The following is a 21,301-nucleotide window of genomic DNA, read 5'->3' as shown; positions in this document are numbered from 1 at the left end:
CTTTTATGTTATCACAGCTCCCATGTTGGCAAATGGTTAGTGCTCTCACCTTTGGTGCAAGAGGTCCTGAATTTGATTTTAAAGTATTTAAATGGAATTGTAAACATTGTGATGAAACACACAAAAGTAAATTTCTGTTCTCCATTATGTGATGAATATCATCACCCCCCCACCCTCGCTGGCATCAAATGCATAATTCCATATTCACACATGGAGCATGGCAAAGTTCAATAGAAGAGCATTAAACCCCTCACTGATTGCTGCATGCAGGTGTGTCGGTATTCAGTGTTGGTATATTTTGTCCTTTAAGTCAGGGAACCAGGGAGGCCATTCAATCAGATGTCATTGGCCAATCAATCAGTCTGGGAATATTTCATTTAGCTATATCCTCACCCAAACAACATAATGTGGAGGGGGAGAAGGAGGGGGGCATCTTGATGCCACCACAGATTCTCATTAGTGGCTTCGTAGAATAAATGAATGAGGTCCTGTCTTGTATACAGTTTTGCATGACTGTCATGGTAGATTGAAAACACAATCAAATAACTACCTATGCCACACCCAGGATGATGCAATAAAAGATGGTGCACTATAAACGCAGTGTGATCTCTTACATTCAGCAAGAGATGCTTTGAAGGGGAAAACAGTGTATACCAGACAACATTTCACCATCTCCAACTCTTTCACCATCTCCAACTCTATCAGTTGGGAAAGGGGAAGAGAGATTCAGATTTAGTGAAGAAAAAAGTTACTGTTCTTCCTCTAATTACTAAAGTATATGTGCTTGTGTTTAGCAAAACAATATTGCCTGGTTCATTCTTAACAAAATGAGACGTAAAATTTTATTTAGGACAGTATATCATTTCAAATTTCAGCTGAAGAACAGCAGGGTGTTGAGGGTGTGCAGCGTGCAAACAAAACTATATCACACGATTTCACGAAGCCAAATCTATTTTCACTTACTTTAATATTTCCATTTCCGATAACAGCGTATCCTCCAGCCTCTCCTTGGTCTGCTGCTCCACGTCAAGGTGTTGCCGAATCAGTATGAGCTCGCTACGGAGGGTGTTCTCGGAATCCTCTTTCGCTTCTTTGGCAACTTTGGCGGCGATCAGGTCCTCACGGAGCTTCAGCAAAGCTTCTTGGAGATCCTGAAGACACGGATGAAGATGAAAGTAAATTTACTACTGGAAAATACCAGTTAGAATTTAATCACCGACACCTTGATACTTTCTGCAGCCCAGGTGTCTCATGGAGTATGCAAAAATGCCATGCAAGACTGTCATGGATTCCAAATATCATTTTTGTGCAACAATATTGTATGGGGGTCAGGCATGTAGCCTGAAATCCTATAAATATCTATTATAAATAGTGTAGAGTGGTAATTAATTTTACTTTCTTAGCAGGATTAAACATATTGTGTAATTCGGGCCTGTATGGCGTAATGGATTTTATGATTCTCATGTCAAATTATGAACACTTTAAAGCAGAACTATGGCAGATTGCGGTGTTAGAGCTCCAATGGAAAACTTGTATTAAAGTTATAAATATTCTGAACTACCTTCAGTTCTTACAATTTCTGTATTGGTATTCATAGCAATCGGTCTTGGTTTCGAAGTGGTATCAGCTCCAGTTAAAACATGATATATGTAGGTGTTAAAAACGAGTTAAAATCATGGTAGCAGTTGCCCTGTCACAATGTGAACACCTCCATATCTGGATGACAACTGGTACATGCCAAAAGAAGTGAACGTTATCTGTGTGAAGATGTTGGCATGTGGTAAGAGTTATGCTTTTTATGTATACAATATCTCTTATGAGTGATTTACCTTCTTATTTTATCGGTTTTGATGCAAACCTCAGACTGATACATTCGTGATGAATATCAAAAATACTGTTTCTTTTATGATCTGGTAAGTTTTTTCAGTAGATCGTGGATATTAATATTGAGAATTTTTCATTCAGGGCATATTATAAGTTACAAGAAGTGGTAAAATTGATCTCCTTTCTGTTCTGTACATATATGGAACATGTCTCACCATATTCTTGGCTACGTTTTGAACCATTTCTCTCCAACTATATTCTGGATTGCTGTTGTGATCTTATCTTCAGTTTCTCTATTTTGTGGGGGTTATATCCGTGCACTGTGTTAAGATAACTCCACAGGAAGAAAGTCAGGACTTAGGTCCAAAGACCAGGCAAGTCCCACTCCTTTAGAAATGATTGTTCCCAAAACACACTCAAAACATAGCCATAATGGTCATGCAATGTAGCCAAGACATAAAGTCTTGCTGACTAACTGTTAGTATGAATTTGCCCCACAGTGCCTTCAAATACCCTGCATCTAGACCGAACCATTGACCTTGCATACTGTGGGGGTGCAGGTAGGTTTTGATTAACGACCAAAATGGTCACCATGCCATAATTGTTGGTCAGTGCAGAATTACAAACCAGAAATGTCTGCTATTACATCTGCTGTTATTTCACAAAGATATCACCAAATGTTTCACAGAAGACGTGTGTTCCTGCTCTAGCCAGATACTTCTTTGAGTCAACGAAATGCACAAATCAAACTGAAATAACTGGCCTCATGAACCTGGTGAAACAAGTTGTTTTACTGACTTTAAGAATGCCCTAGCTGAATGTGGGCAAACAAGTCAGTCACAATAATTTGTTTATGGAATGTTTCCACTCAGTGGAACTCCCAAAAAAAAAAAAAAAAAAAAAAAAAAAAAAAAAAAAAAAAAAAAAAAAAACTTACCTCTACGTTATCGGGGAGGTTAATCATTTCGTTCTGAAGCTGCTGAGAATGAACGCTGTGCTTCCCCATCAAGCTATCGTTTTCTTTTTGTAGCCTGAAAGAACAGAATAATTTACTGACATATTCACAAACTTAAAGTTTCAGTCTGAATACTGAGACCACATTTTTAATACATATAGCCAAGAGAAGAGAGCTTTACTTACTGCAATGAAAATACATGCTGAATATGAGAATATGCAGAAAAATATAAAATCCCGGATAATTTTGCAACTTGTTGCTGTAGTGGGACCATGAAAATTGAATGTATACATGAGGTGAGATGTAAAAACTGGGAACGTCAAATTCGGGTTCCACTGAATTTGTATGCATTGCTACTGTACATTTGTTTCCAGTATGGATTAAGATAGATTAATCGTATTGGCTGTTTGGCATAACTTTACTAATCTGAAATATCTATGACCTCCAATTTTCTTCCACCCTGATATTATTTTTAAGGAAATAAAGAGAGAATCTATTTCTCTTGACCTTGTAAAATAAATGTCTATTTAGCTATTATTTATATTTATTTTTCAAAACCTATTACAGTCACCTGGTTACATAAATTAATTGTACATATTTGAATTTTTCTTATTTAATGTTGGTTTCCTGCTTTGACCAAATGTGACGATGAACACAAAATTGACAAAGGGACAGTCAAAAGGAAAATCCACGTCCACAGTGTGATTTGAACCCAAAAATTTCCATGGTGAGATTGAAAGTTGGCCGTTTAACACACCGAGTGACTATGTGAATTAATTAAGGATGTTAATGAACTGTTAATGTTATCCACAGAGGTTCCCCTAAAAAGTGGGGGAAAGAATAAGGTTCTATTACAATAGTGTGCAATTTAACAACACTGTTAGTAACATCTGGAAGAAATCTACCTTATCAGGTGGAGGTGAACGTCCTTCCTCTCCAATGTAAGCTTCTTCAGCTGCTCATGAACTTCCGTGTAGGTCTGCGTGTACGTCTGCCGGAGTTCCTGCAGGGCATCTTCCGCTTCCACCATCTTCTTATTCAGCTCGGCCACCTATGAAGTAACAACAATTCAGTCCACAATATGTACATGTTTAGAATTAAAGTTCCTTACTCAGAGTCCTCTGCATCCTGTTCGAAGCAACAGGTCGTGGTGAAATGTAGTATAGAGGCTATGCAGACAATGAGCAATTGAAACCAGCTCTTCTGAATCCACCTCAGAAACTATTGCCTTTGATGTTTACTTTGAAACGGGAACTCTTGTGAGGGGAGTTCTACTCTCAATAAATGGTCTTTCAGAAGAGATACGGGAACATAAAGTGACAATGTTAAAAACTGCACATTTAAATGTCTGGATATTCCCCAGCCAAGACAGCAATCAAATTACTCATGACACAGTTTGAGGCTTGTGAATCAATAGAAACATGAATGCTCGAAATATTATTTCAGCCACAGTAGGTTCCCAAATTCACTTTAAAATTATGCCACTCAATGCACGGTTACCACACAACAAATTCTTCAAGACCACCCTAATGATTTTCTCTACTAACAAATGAGTCTTCAACTTTGCATGTTAATCGAATGAATCAAGCTTATTCAACATTGTGAAAAATAAATGACAATAACAAAAATATATAGAACATTTCTATACAAATTTTTCCTAAGGCAAGACTAAAAAGTGAAACATTTGTTTTCTTTCACTTTTTTCAGGTTTCTAATTACACTATCCCTCTAATATCTACATCAAAGCCATCACACACTAGCTCTACGTATTCACTTGTACTGTGTGTTAATACCTGCTGCTTATGTTCCTCTTTCTTCTCGTTCCACTTTTCCTCCATTTCCTTCCTGAAGTCAGTCTCTTTGCTAAGGTCCTCCTTGTACCGGTCGACAGTCTTCTCCAGAATCTTCCTCTGTTTCATCACTTCCTGGAAATTCTCCTGCACCTTCTGCAGCTGCTTCTCGTAATTGGTGCACATGTCGCAGATGCCAGACGGCGATGACTTTGACCGGTCCTGGATGGCTTTCAGATCCTTCTCGGTGATGATCACCATCCCTGGGGGTAGAGTCACTCCCACGCGGTTTGGAGAAATGGGAATCAAGGGTTTTGACCCACTACTATGATCTGCAAAGGAGATAATACCACAATCTTTGTACAGTTCAAATTAGAATTTCAAAACAGGTAACAACGGCGAACTTTCCTTTCTTCAAGGTAGCGAAGGAATGAAGCAGATTTCCATCCCTGGAAGAATAATTTCTTATACAGGGTGTTTCGTAAGTTCGTTTACAATGCTTGGGAGGTGATTGTACGAGTGAAAATAAGGTGGAAAGTTCATGCCGAATTATTGACGTTCGAAAACGTGGGAAAATGATTTTCCGAAGTGAATAATGGCAAAATGGGTGGAGAGAAGTCATCAGTGTTGGGCGGTCCACTAAGAAATTGGGTACGCTCTTGTCAAAAAATCATGCGGCAATGTTGTGCAATGTCAGCGCAAGGGATTCCCCAAAGGACGTGAACAAAGATGTTGATGGGAGTGGGGTGGGTGTGCGTTCTGCATGTGCTGGTATCGACGAAAATTGGTATGTGTTGAATGGCACCAAAAAACAAAGAAAATTTCCTGAGCGAAGGGCACCATGACGTAAAAACGAAAAAAATTAACTGTCATTAAGTTGCATACCCTGAAGTATGCTTAATGGAGATGTGAAGGGAACCTCTTCACAGACGATTTTCAAAGTGTCCACCATGTACTTTCAAGCAAAGGCGACAACAGCGAATCAAGGATTGTCTAGTGCGATGCAACAACCCCGGCGTTTCTGCTATCGATGCTGCAGCTACATTGATACGGGCAACAAGGTCCTCGGGTGACACGACAGGTGTTTCGTAAACGAGGCGTTTCGTCTCTCCCCAGAGGAAGAAATCCAGGGGCGTAATATCAGGCGATCGAGGTGGCCATGGCACAGGTCCTCCCCTGCCAATGCACTGGTTGTGGAATACGGTATTGAGGAAATGGCGCACATTCCCATCGAAATGTGGGGGTGCACCGTCATGTTGAAACCACCGTCTTTGTCTCAGTGCCAAGGGCACGTCCTCTAGTAGTTCAGGCAAAACCTCACTGAGAAATGCTTGATAAGTGGGTCCACATAGGCAAACAGGGAGAATGTACGGTCTAATCAAATGGTCATGCAGTATCCCGCACCACACATTCACTGCAAATCTGTGCTGATGATGTGCCACTAGCAGTGCATGTGCAGTGACTGTTTTTACTATTGAACACACCAGTTTTCGTGATGATAGCCTCATCAGTCCATAGTACCGTATTCTGAAAATTGGGGATAGTTTCAATTTGATGAACAAACCATTGGCAAAAGTCCTCATGTGGGCCAAAGTCCCGAGGTAAAAGATCTTGCACTTTCTTCAATTTGTACGGGTGCATCCCCTCTTCTGCCAGGACTCGACACACATTCACATGGGAGGTGTTTCGTTCGTGGGCTAGTGCACACGTACTGGTGCCTGGATGATCCATCACTGCAGTTAACAGATCTTCCACAAACCGTCGTGTTCGCACACTTCGTGGTCGTCCAACTTCTCGACGAGGCAGCAACACTGATCCTGTTTCACGGAGTCGAGTGTCTACAGTTTGAAATAAGGTGTGCGATGGTAACACAATATTTGGAAAACATGCCCCATACAGACGCCTTGCAGCACGGCTATTACCTCCAGTTTCCCCATAAATCAGATGCATGTCTGCCAGCTCTTGGGACATGTATGCAGCCATCCCTTACACCGGGTAACAAGTGTTTATGGCCTTTAACACTAGTACACTTCACAGAACACGATGGGCTGTGGCTAAGAATGAACACGTAACACTGCTAGGTCAAATGTTTGCCCAACACTACTGTCCAAGAACCTCACGTCTTTCCATTCAACCGTGAATGTTTAACAACCTGCTGCTGGCACAGCACCTGAAGCACGAATGGTACAGACACGTGCGCTCCTTCATGAGGAAACCTACACTGTTGGCGCCCCTAGCGGGAAATGAGGTACTTAACGTCAGATCACACGGACACCCATCTGCCTTTCAGGGTATGCAACCTATGACAGTTCATTTTTTTTTCATTTTTACGTCATAGTGCCCTTCGCTCAGGAAATTTTCTTTGTCTTTTGGTGCCATTCAACACATGCTAATTTTCGTCGATACCAGCTCACGCAGAACGCACACCCACCCCACTCCCGTCAACATCTTCGTTCGCGTCCTTTGAGGAATCCCTTGCAACGACATTGCACAATATTGCCGCGTGATTTTTTGACAAGAGCGTACCCAATTCCTTAGTGGACCACCCAACACCGACGACTTCTCTCCACCCGTTTTGCCATTATTCACTTCGGAAAATAATTTTCCCACGTTTTCAAACATCAATAACTCGGCAACAAAGCAGTTTCCAGAATTTCATTACATGAACTTTCCACCTTATTTTCACTCGTTCAATCACCTCCCAAGCATTGTAAACGAACTTACAAAACACCTTGTATACAGTGTCCAGGAGAGAAGTAGCGAAAAATAAAATATCAATTTCTGAAATGGTTAGCATTTTATAGGTTTGTCGCGTGTTACTCACAAATCCAGAATATAGAAAAGGAAAGTTAAAAATTGTACTTACGTATGTGAGTATAGTGCTCTTATTGTAGAACGACGTTTCAGAGATTGACTATCTCTTTCCTCAGGTTCGTATAAAAACTAAGTACTTGGCATAGTACTGCGTCAAAAATGTAATATGAGGATTGTGGTTAAGGGTTGGTTAGGGTACATTTAAAATATTAAGTTTTTGCTATTAGAAGTACGTAAAAACCAAGCCGTTCCCTAATAAAACTTGTACAGTAGACCTATTCACAGGTAAAACAGTTAAAATAGTTAAAATTCTAAAAAAAACTGCATAAATCACAATGCAACCTGCAGGTTTGGCCTTTCCTACCCAACTGTGCTTATCTATCCACATGAAGGTCAATTCTCAACGAATATTTCCCCTCCCCTTAATTTTCTCGTTTCCCCTTATTACGTCACAAATCCAACATGAATTCACGTTCCTCTCTTGCAGCTTGCATAACTTCCGGAGTGACGTGGAAACCGATATTGGGTTCAATCTTCCAGGCTTTATCCCATTTTTTGAGGAAATTGATCCACCCTTCTTCCAAATTTCCTTCGTCCCTATTAAGATTACTCTTCCCCCCCCTACAAATACTCGCTGTTTCATACACGTTCCTTCCTAATTTCCTCCCCTCTTTTCTGATTACCTCTTTTTTTGCGATTCTATGCCCACTTTCCAAAATATGTTCTGAGAGACCCGTTTTGGGAACTTTTTCCCTTATGTCCTTTTCATGCTCGCTCCATCTTTTACCCATATTTCGGCCCGTCTGTCCTATGTACTCCTTCCCGCATTGGCATTCTATTCGATAAACCCCCTTCTGTTTTTCCGGTATTTCCCTAGTTGTCTTTCCTTTCTTATAATCGGTGAAGTATTTTTCTACATTCTTTGGTGCTTTCATCCCGCAAACGATTTCAAAATCTCTCGTTATTTTTCCGATTTTTTCCGATACGGATTGATGGTAAGGGATGCCAACGTACTTTACCCTCCTATTTTCGATTTTTTCCCCTTCTTTTTGATCCCCTTCTTTCCTAATAATTTTCCGTGCTCTCTCCGCTATCTTATCCATTTCTCTATTTGTGTATCCATTTTTTAATCCTGTTTTTCTTATCCACCGAATTTCGTTGTCTTTTTCTTTTTCAGTATTGCATAGTCTACCGGCCCTAATAAAAAAGTTAAGGAATACGTTTTTCTTTGTTATTTCGAGGTGCGCCGATTCCTTGTTAATATATAAGTTCCCCGATAGGGGTTTATGATGTACTCCTGTTCTAATCCTATTCCCTTCTTTCAAGATACTAAGATCCAGGAAATTGATTTTTCCATCGCTTAAGTTTTCCCTAGTGAAGTTTATTCTTTCGTCTTGTTTTTCTAATTCTTCAAAAACCTTGTTCAGTGCTACCCCCTTTCCTATAATCAAGATATCATCAACGTATCTCCCATAATATTTAATACCCATTCCTGTTTTTTCCAAAGCTGCCTTCTCAATGAAGTGCATAAAAATGCTCGCTACTATACCCGAAATGGGGTTTCCCATCGCCAAGCCTTCTTTTTGTCTATAAATACTGTCATTGACATAGAAAAAGTTATATTCCGTTACAAGGTTATACCATCGTACATATTCCCAAGCAGTTAGGATGTCTATTCCTTTTTCTAACAGCCACCTTAGTAAACAATCTCCCGCCCGCCCCCTCGGTACACTTGGGTATAAGTTAACAACATCAAAACTACTTATTGTATCCTCGTCATCAATTTCCAGATTTTCTATACATTCTTTAACTTCTACGGCATTCCTAACGCTATATTGGGTGTTCTCATTTACCTTCCTTATTCTTTTTACCAGCAATTTTGCTAGCCCATATCCAGGATGTTCGTATGTTGGTATAATAGGTCTAAGTGGTATGCCTTGTTTGTGTGTCTTAGGTATTCCAAAAGCAATTGGTATGTTGCCAACTTTAATTTCCTTAATAAGGATTTTCTTTTCGCTTGTGCCCAATGTAATGCTTGTCTCTACCCCTTTTTTGATCTCTCTTCTAATCTTATTAATAGGGTCTTTCTCTATTTTCTCAAAATCGTTACCTTTAAAGCTATCTTCTAATTTTTGGTGATATTCCTCTCTGTCCATGATAACCATCTTGTTTTCTTTATCAGACCTAATTAGAAATACGTTATTCGCCTTCACCCATTTTCTTACATTTTTTAAATCGCGTCTTAGGTTTTCGTTTACTTTCTCTTTCCATGTTCTATCTCCCCCTTTCGTGTTCGTTTCCTTTTTAATTTCTTTTTGCAAGTGTTGTTCTACAATATTACGTATCCTTTGTCTAACCTCAGTTTTATCCTCCCTTTCGTCAATAGTTGTTACGATCGTTTCTGCTGCTATTATGAATTCCTCTTTTTCAAGTTTCTCTACCCCTATTGCAAATTTCTGCCCCTTGTTCATAATCCTAATCAACTCTTTAGGTGGTTCGTGGGTGGTTAAATTTAAAATGTTCTCATTATTTCCCCACTCCTCTGTTTTTTGTTTCTTATTCTCTAGATTATCCTTCCTATTCAATTTTAATTTCATCAATTTCCTCTCTATAGTATTACTATCCCTAAATTTGGCTTTATCCACAGCTCTAAAGTGTCTCTCTTCAATGCGGTTCCACGTCACTTCGTCTAGTTCCCCACTAACTTCCAAATGTAATCTATAGCATTCCTTATTAAGACGTTCGACTTGTCCATGTGCCTCCCTAATACATTTCCCTAGTATTTTAAACTGTATTTCTTGTTTTTGTTCAATCATGCCTACACTCAACGGTTTATACCCCCATTTTAAAAAGTTTGGTAAAACCCCCATTTTCCTGCATTGTTTTAAAAATCTAATCCTGATTAAACCCTTATTCAACTTAATCCTCTTATTTTCTAGTGCACGCACTTTTCTCCCCGTATCGGAGATCAATAGCATTTTATAGGTTTGTCGCGTGTTACTCACAAATCCAGAATATAGAAAAGGAAAGTTAAAAATTGTACTTACGTATGTGAGTATAGTGCTCTTATTGTAGAACGACGTTTCAGAGATTGACTATCTCTTTCCTCAGGTTCGTATAAAAACTAAGTACTTGGCATAGTACTGCGTCAAAAATGTAATATGAGGATTGTGGTTAAGGGTTGGTTAGGGTACATTTAAAATATTAAGTTTTTGCTATTAGAAGTACGTAAAAACCAAGCCGTTCCCTAATAAAACTTGTACAGTAGACCTATTCACAGGTAAAAAAGTTAAAAAAGTTAAAATTCTACAATGCTGCAGGTTTTTTAGAATTTTAACTTTTTTTAACTTTTTTACCTGTGAATAGGTCTACTGTACAAGTTTTATTAGGGAACGGCTTGGTTTTTACGTACTTCTAATAGCAAAAACTTAATATTTTAAATGTACCTTAACCAACCCTTAACCACAATCCTCATATTACATTTTTGACGCAGTACTATGCCAAGTACTTAGTTTTTATACGAACCTGAGGAAAGAGATAGTCAATCTCTGAAACGTCGTTCTACAATAAGAGCACTATACTCACATACGTAAGTACAATTTTTAACTTTCCTTTTCTATATTCTGAAATGGTTGCATTTCTTGTCTCGAAAGCTACATGGTTGGAAAGAGAAACTGAAAATGTTTTTAAGTTGGATGCATTGGAAACACGCATTTAGAATGAGTATTTTCATGTCAAAGAGAAAAACAGCAAATGTGAATGCAAAGAGAGGGAAATGCAACTCCACAGGTGGCGACACAATACATTTTCTTGGCAGGCTGAAATAATTCTGGTTTGGTTTATTTTTTAACTTCGCTTTTCTGCCACTTTTGGCTAATTGTGAAGATGAGGATGGGTTATGATGATGAAACTGATGAAGGGACATTCACAAACAACACCCATGACCAGGCCAGGATTCAAACCTGTGACCCCTGGCGTTGTAGCACACTATGCTAACCACTCTGCCACAGAGGCCGGTGGTTGGTAGAAATAAAGTCTGTCATGCAACTGCCATGCCATTTCTACAAGGAACGAGGCAGTATTGCTCCCCCACCCACCATCTTGAATTGGGAGACAGGTACTTTGGAAAAATTTTGTTTCGATACTGGACCTACAATTTCAAGTCAGATCCAAACCACCTTGCGACATGCATCTACTCAGGGCAAGAAGACAGGCTGTGTTGAGTCGCAAAGTGGACAGGAAAAGGAACATGGAAAACATAACCATCACATGATGATACTGATAGCACGCATCAAGCAGCACGTGGTTCTTTTTTCTCAACTAGCACCATCATGCACACGAGCAGGAGAAAAATAACCATGCGAACTGCAGCAAGCCAGTGCATGCCTGATGAAGCTAACGGACAGGTGGCACAATCGATTGCAAACAAAAACTGCACGGAAAAATGAACATTAAATGTATTTGCGTACCCACCAAATGGATATCTTTAGACACAATGGTGCAGGCTTTCTTTACAAGTGCTAGGAATTAAAACTTTTTGAGTTCCTCTTTCCAATTGTGTACATTTCAGGGCCATAGAAATGCAGTCATTTCAGAGGATCTGTTCTTTACCAAATGCTGCACTTAGTTGATTCTGATATTCAATTGCTTACTTTTGAACCCGGGACCCCTGGCTTCATAGCTCAATGCGCTAACCACTCTGCCATGGGAGCTGGCTATAAACTTGTCATCCTTAATAAAGTACAGACTTGTAATGTTCTCCTCCAATGAAAAACGTAAGAAAGCAAATATAACTTTTTACTGATATTGATGAACTATCGATATAAAATTTACAGATACCAATAACTGATATTCTACTGCTCCATATCAAATTGCACATGCTCCTCAAACAACCTCATTAACCTCTTGAATCTACTCATACTGTCACTTTTTGTGTTCCCCCCCCAAACAAAATAAACATACATAGTTGCCTTTCTATTCAAGGCTGCCATTTCACCACACCACGCAACTTAATAATAAACAAATTTCCTTTCTTCACATAGTAAAAAAAAAAAAAAATACATGAAATATGATGTCAGTAACCATCAACACCATCTATCATATGTAATTGACTTCTAGCAGCTGGATTTTTAAAAACAGAATTATGTTCTGGCTATAATGGAAAGTGTAGCCACGGTTTTCAAAAATGTTACAGTGGTTCTGCTATGATTGTGAAATGCAAAGACAGTATCGACACATGCTCATAAAGAGTCCCAATCCACGAGTCCAATCCCTCCATTCTCAACGGAACGTAATGAAGACGAACTAACCTGTCTTCTGCTTCTCTGCAGGCGACGCATTTTGTGAATCAGATTTCCTTACTTTTAGTGTGTTTACATCATTTGTTGCTGGAACAAACTTCCTCCCTTTTCCATCTGGAAAGCAGAAATGAAATCAATTAACTGAAAGTCATTTAAAAAACTAAAGTGGTTTCTCCCAGAGGTGTGATGAGTTAATCGCAAAATCCAGAGACGGCCTAAGAATCTGCATAAGGTAAACGCTCTTAATTAATTTATAAATATTCAGACACATTGAACAAAAACATCAACTACAAATAAAATGTAACTTGACCTATAGCCGCAGGACTTAGACTCTAACACTTGTATTCTCATTCACGCCGGTGCATTTTCAAGCATGTACATTTCAAACTTACCTCGAAGTATTAAAAATTGTAACTCAAGAACTAATTGTTGTAGAATTATTTTCCAATGCGTACATACAAGAAAAACTATAATTGTCGTAGACAGATGAAATTTGTTTTGTTTTCTTTCTTAAAGATAGGGCTTTTAGCGGAGATAAAATTTATATATTGTGCTTCCCAATAATTAGTGTTTTTTTGTTTTAATGGCATGTCAACCCCTGTCCCCTGAATGAAAAAATGTAGTACATAGCTGTGGTACATTCCTATAACCGTGCAAAGTTTTGTTGAAATCAGACTGATACTTCTTGAGTAAAAAAAATAATATTATATAAAGCGGCAGTGTTGCCAGCTTCGTGAAAATGTCTGGAATTTTGCTTCTAGAATCGGCCGTATAGACACTGTATGGACCAAATTTGGAGGGAAGCCAAAAAAAAGACCACTCTATGAGGATATGTAATGCATGTGCTGCAACTTTGAAAAAAAATATTAAAATAACGGGATTCAGAAATGTTGTGTAATTTCGGAAAATTTCTGACTTTGGGCCTTTGTACCCGCTTTCCCCCCCTGGACCCTTAATTTTCGGATGTTACATAAAATGTTGCTTCTTACTCCTTCTTACATTTAGAATTTAAATTGTTCAAAAAGATGCAGTGGTTCAGCAGTTATAGCCTTTTATCTTCAATTTATCCCATATAGTAACAAAAGGGAAACAAGGGCTTTTTGAAACAGCACTTGTTAATAATAATAGCAATGGATGTATTGTTTTGTAATTCCAGTATATAATATCTTTATATGTAAACTAATGAACAAAAAAACAGAACTCAAATACAGTGCATAGTTTTCAAGAAAAGGCACATCAATTGCTGTTGTGTGCTAACACGTGGTCGGGGTAAAGTTCGCAGTCAGGCCTTTGCCCCCATGTCCCCCTGAATTCTTAATTTCGGATGTTGCTTAAAATGTTGCTTTCTACTCATTCTTACTTGTAGAATTTATTTTTTACAAAAAGATGCAGTAGTTTACAAGTTATAGCCACTTTTAGAAATCTATCCCATAATAATATGATGGTAACAAAGGACTTTTTCAAATTTTGCTTGTGAATAGTAGTAACAATAGATGTACTGTTTGTAATTCGAGTATGTCATACCTCCATATGTATACTAAAGACAAAAAAGACAGAACTGAAATATCGTCTGTAATTTTCAAGCAACGGCACTTTAATTGTTGCCATGCTCTGTTGGTCGAAATATCGACCATCGGGCATTACGGGGTTCACATGTGGCAATTTAAATATTGACTGTCCAGCCCCAAAATGTTAACAAACCTAAAGAGTGGTTTCATTTATTCTCAGTTATGGTTAAATTGGCACAGGTCGGCACAAAGAGCATTTGGTTTTATTTATGGGCAATTTTTAGTAGAGTGAATACCAATGTCAGTGTAGTGATGTTAGAAGCCACAGTTTCAAATTTTATCTCTGATCTTGGCAGATATTTTTCTGAAGGACGGGTATCTATTGTTGACTCCGTGACATTTTTGCAGTCTAATTATCCTCGAAATTATGCAAAATGCATATCTTAATTTAATTTTGCACCAACATTGTGTGGAAGAAGTGACTTTTGTAATCAAATGATAGCTATGTTATTATTCTGATCGCCTCTTATGTAATTCTTCGATTATTTTAAAAGCAATACTGGTACACTGGTGTGGCATACCGTATTTACGCGTGTATAATGCGCGTGTGTGTATAATGCGCACCCTAGTTTGTGATGGGGAAAAGTGACAAACAATTATATCTCGTATATAATGCGCAGTACAATCCAGGTTCAAAAAATGCCGATCAACAGTGAATGACATCATTCCTATTCAATGAGTTATTTGTTGCTGTGTACCAAGAGGAGAACATTACATTAGAAAGTGAAAGATTGTTTTTTGCTCATTTTCTCTTTACTTTTTCTAAAAAAAAACTTCAAAATATATACTTTTTCTATGACTAATGAAACATTTGCAACCTTTAAAAAATAATCTAGACTGCAATTTTATAGGATGCACATTCAGGACCCTCAAACTAGCAGTTAGGAGCACAAGATTTCTTCCATTAAGGCATTTACATACTCCATATGTGTCATATTATTTGGCCAGTAATACATTTTAATTATTTTCTTTTTCCTTCTTCTTTTTTTTCATACAAAGTACCATAAAAATCAGAACCTTCCTTCATTTTATAATGAGCTCATTTCAACCGCATCGCAAATAAGTGTCGCCATCTTGAATGGAATACTGTTGCCATATTCATAAACTGCAGAATTCAAGCTTTACAACGATATATAACACGATAGGGTTCCGTAAACATTAAAAAATTATTCCGTGTATAATACGCACCACACTTTTTAGAGGCACAAATTTTGGAATTATACATGAGTAAATACGGTATATTAATATTTATAAATATTCTGAAGACAAGTTTTAATTTAATAAAAAGTACACACCTTGGCATGTCCTGAGATTTTTATTTTGTCAAGTTTGTTTCATTTTGTTAGGAATGATGCTAAGGAAGAGAAGTACTAACATACTGAACACTGCAATAATATGAGTATAAAAAAGGGTGTCCATCCATAGGAATATTAAAACTGCTGTAGTATTATATATAAAAGTAAGGTTTAAAAAGTATGCTCCTGTGGAGGTTAAAACCAGTATTCAGGCACAGGGAGGTGGGCAATGTAGTGGAGGCAAGTCAATATTCCACGTGATTAGTCTTCTAAACCAGTGTTCCGCAACCTTTTTATACTCACGGCACACCCCAGACGGGCCTAGACTCAACACGGCACACCAAAATGTCCGTCCCCTCAAAATCATATGAATCTTAATATAATTACGAAATATTACGTCGTTATATAATCAATTATTATTATTATCATTGTTATTATTATTATAAAACATGAATAGACTTATGCATTTATTAAAAATTTATTAACTTTAATTCACTGTAGAAAATACACATTTCTAATATGAATTTTAAAGTAAATAACTCTACTCATACCTTCAATGTGATACTTGAGCCTGCTTAGATGCACACAGATGGCTGATTTGTGGTAGAATCGTTGACAAAGCAAGCCTCATTTCTTCATCGATGGATTTGAGTCTCTCTCTCTTTGATGTTTTAATTGCAGTCAACGTCGAGAAGCCCAGTTCACACAAATAAGTAGTTGAAAACGGTAATAACACATTAACTGCCTTCTCGGAGATAGCCAGGTATTCGCTGCTTATTGACAACCAAAATGTATCCAAAGGCACTTCGAAAAATTTTAATTTCAATGTTCTGTCTGCTTTCAAATCTGCCAGTTCCTCTTATAAGCGTACATTTTTCGGAAGATATTTCAAATCCATACTGAATGGATCACGAACCCAGTCAAAATCTTCAACGCTCTCTCCAAAATATTTTTGAAAGTCTGCTGCAAGAGTACTAAATGTTCTATAATGAAGTCCATCAACACCTTGTTATCGTCAGCAAGGGGCCATACAAGTTAGAACATCTCACACGATCCATTTTCAATTGTCTGTATCCACAAGTTCAACTTATTAATAAATCCTTGAATCTTATCCATACTAGTCAGAATATTTTCATTTCTACCTTGCATTTTTCTGTTTAGTTCATGCAAGTGTACGAAAATATCAGAAAGATATGCCAAGTTAGATACCCATTCATCATCTGCAAATAAATCTGCATACTCATGTCCCTCAATAGTCAAAAATGAAAGTACCTCCTCTTTAAGTTCAAACATTCGCGTTAACACTTTACCTCGAGATAACCATCGTACTTCTGTATGTAGCAGAAGTGTAGTGTGCTCTGATCCCATTTCTTGACACAAAACGTTAAAAAGTCGCGTGTTTAGGGGCCGCGATTTAATGAAGTTCACGACTTTTACTACTTCGTCCATCACAATTTTCAGAGGAGATAGCAAAGACTTAGCAACAATGGCTTCGCGGTGAATGTGACAATGGTCGGTTCGTAAGTTAGGATTTACTTCGCGTACTTTACCCACGAATCATTTCACTTGGCCTGTCTACAAACACTAACGCAGTCCTCCCATGTTAATTCATTACGGACCACATATTCATTAGTCGTACAAAATATTTCTTCACCGGTTGCTCGCTCGGGCAGTTCTTTGAAAAAAAAAAAAAAAAAAAAAAACTTGCAATTACGTCCCCATCAACATACCTATGTAGGAAAGAAGTTGTGCGTGACCGCCAATATCCGTGGACTCGTCGATCTGAAGTGAGAACTTTCGACTGCTCTTTATTTTCTCCTTCATAATGTCTTCGATGTCACTGGACATGTCACTAACTCGGCGGCTGATTGTGTCAGCAGAGAGAGGAATTTTTGAAATTTCAGTAGCAGCTTCTGAACCCAGGACTATTTTTACCATTTGTTTACACGCGGGCATTAACAACGTTTCTGCTATTGTGTGTGGTTTTTTGGCCTTTACGATAAGTTTGGCTACCTTATAGCTATAGCTAGCTTCCTGTACTTTTTGCAAAACACGTACCAACGTAGTCATGAGCATCACTTGTTTTTTATCTTGTTCCAACAACCGATGAAAATAATTCACATCTTTATTTAACAGAGAGGAATGTTTTGTTGACAAATGTGGTTTTAATTTACTGGGAACCACAGCAGCATTACTGAGTTTTTCACCACACACAACACACTCAGGGATTGGGCATGTTTTGTCACCACACCAAAAAAACCCGTAAGATAAATAGTTATCACTATATTGCCGGTGAACTACTTTCTGTTTCTTTTTTTCGGGCTCGATGGTTTCACTACTTGCACTCGAGGACGGACCACTCCGTACAAGGAACTTATCCATATCGAAAAAAGAAAATAGTAAGACAGGTGTAGCAATCCAATATTCGCACTACTGCAGAGCACAGCTGTGATAGAACTGAACTGAGTTGTCTGACAATGTGTGGGTCCTTCGGCGAAGGAAAGAGCAATAAAGTTTAAGAAGCGCCGACAAACAGGCACAAAACAGCCAGCCGTACACAAGAGATGCAGTGTTACAAACAAAGAACTCGCTTGAATAGCTATATTGTATGATTGGTGCGGGCCGCTAAAAGGCTTGCTAAATGTCTTACGTGGCTTTCTTTGCGGTGAACACCAAGTTTGCCGCCTGTAACCCATCAAACCGGCCCAATATTACAGGCGAGAATACATATAAGATGAGCAAACTATAACAATATTGAGTAAATAAATTACATTTAATTTCTATGAAAATATAACAGTTACCAGCAAGAATAAACAAGCACCTTCTTACTTAAAATCGACAATTAATTTCTTACAATATTACAATAGTAGGTAAACGTTTGCGTCACACCTTTCACCTTGTGACGGCACACCGGTTGCGGAACACTGTTCTAAACACTCCTAAATGGTGCTGGTAATTGCAAATTTCACTTTTGCTTCACAACATGGGTGCAACTATGCAGCTTTCCATAATTTGCAGGATAATTACACTTGCAAAGGTGTCACGCATAATTTTCAAGTATTTGAGCTTCAGAAAAGTATAAATTGGTAAAAAAGGTAAATGTTCAACGCAACGTGTCATGAAGGCACGGATGGAGAATGGAGTAGAGCTCCATGCAGTCTTGATTTAGGCCAGAGTGGATATGATGATGTCAGTATCATGTTCCAGCTACCTTTATTCCCCGAGGGCTGTCCCCAGGTACCCATTGATTACAAGCAGGGTGTGTCCCAGAGCTGTTCTATGTTGGAAAAATTCGCACTTGAAATCGCCAAACAAAACTATTGAACCTGGGTCCCCCATGTGGCAGTCAGACAGCCTACCAACTGGATGAGCATGGATCAATGATAAAATATGCACAGACACTTTCTGATATCAATACATCAACATAGGCTCAGTTTTAGTATGACGAGATCCATGTGGAGAGATGGATATATTGAATCACCCCCTGTTTACTGAAAACAGAAAACTGGTACACTGCAACCCTCCCTCCGATGAACCATAGCAACACGAGAGGGAGGAAGGTGACCGAGCACAAATAGCTTCAGCTACACCTACCTCAACTGGCCTGTACTTTTTTTCTACAGTAACTATTCTGAAGAAATACAATGATGTATTCTTTTTCTCTCTACCTTGTACTCCTACGAGACACCAATATACGCTTAAATTTTCTACAAAAAAATGGCAAAGATACAAAGAATTACCCAAAAGAGATACAGAAATTTTTAATACCTGGGCTAACAGCAGGAGACTTCTGTGCAGGTACGTTGGAGTCCAAACTAGGTGTGGCCTGCTTTGCTCTCTCTCTATGTTCTGATGCATCAGCTGCCTCAACCGTCACCTCAGGATTCTAATGGAAGAAATCAATATGACAGTAAAAAACTTCTCATGACACGTGCCAGCAATATACTTGTTAAAATCAACACAAACACACAAACAGCAGGATACAAACACTTTAAAATTGATTTCCGAGCTTTCAATACCATCTCGGAATCATCATCAGGGCTGGTCGAGTGACAACGACCAATAGTGCCAGCGGAACTTCAACCACGTCCACTTCGTCGTCACTCGGCCAGTCCTGATGATGATTCCGAGATGGTATTGAAAGCTCGGAAAACAATTTTAAAGTGTTGTTATCCTGCTGCTTGTGTGTTGGTGTTGATTTTAACAAGGAATAAATCAAGTTAATTCTTACTACTTATCACACATAAAAAAGGCACACAGGGGAGATGAGGAGGCAGGGGAGCACACATCACAATCTCGGCAATTTGCGGATGTGATGTAATTGACATCATGATTCAGCTGCCCTTACCCCCCTCCCCCCTCCCTCTAGGGACCCATTAACCTTTTGAGTCCCAAGGCCATTTTCACAAGTAAGCCTCACGGTCCCGAGCTGATTTTGAGCAAAATGCAGAGTTTCAATTAAATGAGTGTAGATCGGAGACTAATTGCCCCAGAGAGATGAGTGATATACCGTTGTACGCGGAATGGACCAGAGATTCAGACTATATGAAATTTATGCAAATTCGGCATATATATGGAGGAGGAAAGGTGGGAAATCCCCTGAAAATACCTTTTTTTTAAAAAAAAATGGGGTGGTGGGCACGCCACTGATTCAAGCTTCAAAATGCAGTGGTACCTTGAAATGACTATAGCTCAGAAACTAAATGCCCTAGAGATATGAACTATATACCGTTGTACGCAGAATGAATCACAGATTCAGACGATATATAATTTATGCACATTTGGCATACATATGGAGGGGGAAGGGAGAAAACCCCAAAAAATTATTTTAAAAAATTGTTGAAATGTTTGAAATTTATCTTTTCCCTTGAAAAGAGACGCAAAAGAGAAGTCCCTTTTCCCACCTTTTCACCTCCATTTTCATGAAGAAAAAAAAAGGTGCAAGAAACATTTCTGTTAAATACATGTGTTAGGAACAATATAAAAAAATCGAAATTCTAGCAAAAAATAGAAAAGTTATAACGTAAAAACTACGACCTTGACACAGCATCTCGATCGAGATGCTTGGGACCGTGAGGCTTACTTTTAGGTATCTCGATTGAGACGCTTGGGATCCAAAAGGTTAATTAGAGGGTAGGTGAACCCCATTGCTGCTTTAGACAGCAACAAGTTTGGAAACATTTGACTGGAGCACCACACGGACTGCATTTATCACACGTTAACATTCACTATTTTCTGATGTCCTGGCCTTATTTAATTGAACAATCAGGTACTAAAACCGTTCAGAAAGTTCCTGAACTCTGGCACTATGTAGTGAATGTGCGAACTTGGCAGGTTATGATAAGGGGAAGTCTAACAAACCTCACTGCACCAATGCATCACGAACTAATGTACCATATGAATCAATACACTTAAACTGAGCCAGCAATACTCTAAACCAGTGGTTCTTAATAATTCACTTACCATAGACTCCTGTTGAACATATCTTTTCTTGTTGCAGACTCCAGGACTTAAATCAATATTTGAAGTGATACAGTGCATCAAATATTTACTTAACCTTTAGCTTCTGAAGCTGATTCTGCTCGAGATAGAAGGTTTTCAAACATGCACTGCTGCACAAAAAAATATCTTGTAGAAGAACTAATTGTCATAGAGAGAAGAAATCAGTTTTGTTTCTCTAACAGGACTCGTTAGTGAAATTTAAACATGTAATCTCTCAATATTGAAAGTTAACATAAAAAGAATTAAAAATTTT

At 38.4% G+C, this 21,301-nt stretch overlaps 1 protein-coding gene across 3 annotated transcripts in view; it reads right to left on the bottom strand.

Moving 5' to 3' along the window:
- Positions 1-21,301, bottom strand: part of Rbpn-5 (Rab GTPase-binding effector protein rabaptin-5) — a 90,388-nt gene that overhangs the window by 23,752 nt on the left and 45,335 nt on the right. For all 3 annotated transcript variants that reach the window (XM_083123420.1, XM_083123421.1, XM_083123422.1), the window contains exons 7-12: positions 19,315-19,432; positions 12,693-12,797; positions 4,573-4,901; positions 3,685-3,830; positions 2,762-2,855; positions 964-1,151 (exon numbers count right to left, since the gene is read on the bottom strand). In XM_083123420.1, coding sequence (XP_082979546.1) covers positions 964-1,151; positions 2,762-2,855; positions 3,685-3,830; positions 4,573-4,901; positions 12,693-12,797; positions 19,315-19,432 — 980 coding nt within the window. The remainder of the gene's footprint in view (positions 1-963; positions 1,152-2,761; positions 2,856-3,684; positions 3,831-4,572; positions 4,902-12,692; positions 12,798-19,314; positions 19,433-21,301) is intronic.

The sequence above is a fragment of the Lepisma saccharinum genome, chromosome 6 (assembly GCF_977018435.1).
Source record: "Lepisma saccharinum chromosome 6, izLepSacc3.1, whole genome shotgun sequence".
Classification (NCBI taxonomy): Eukaryota; Metazoa; Arthropoda; class Insecta; order Zygentoma; family Lepismatidae; genus Lepisma; species Lepisma saccharinum.
Note: the sequence above shows the minus strand (reverse complement) of the source record. Positions and strands in the feature narration are given on the sequence as shown.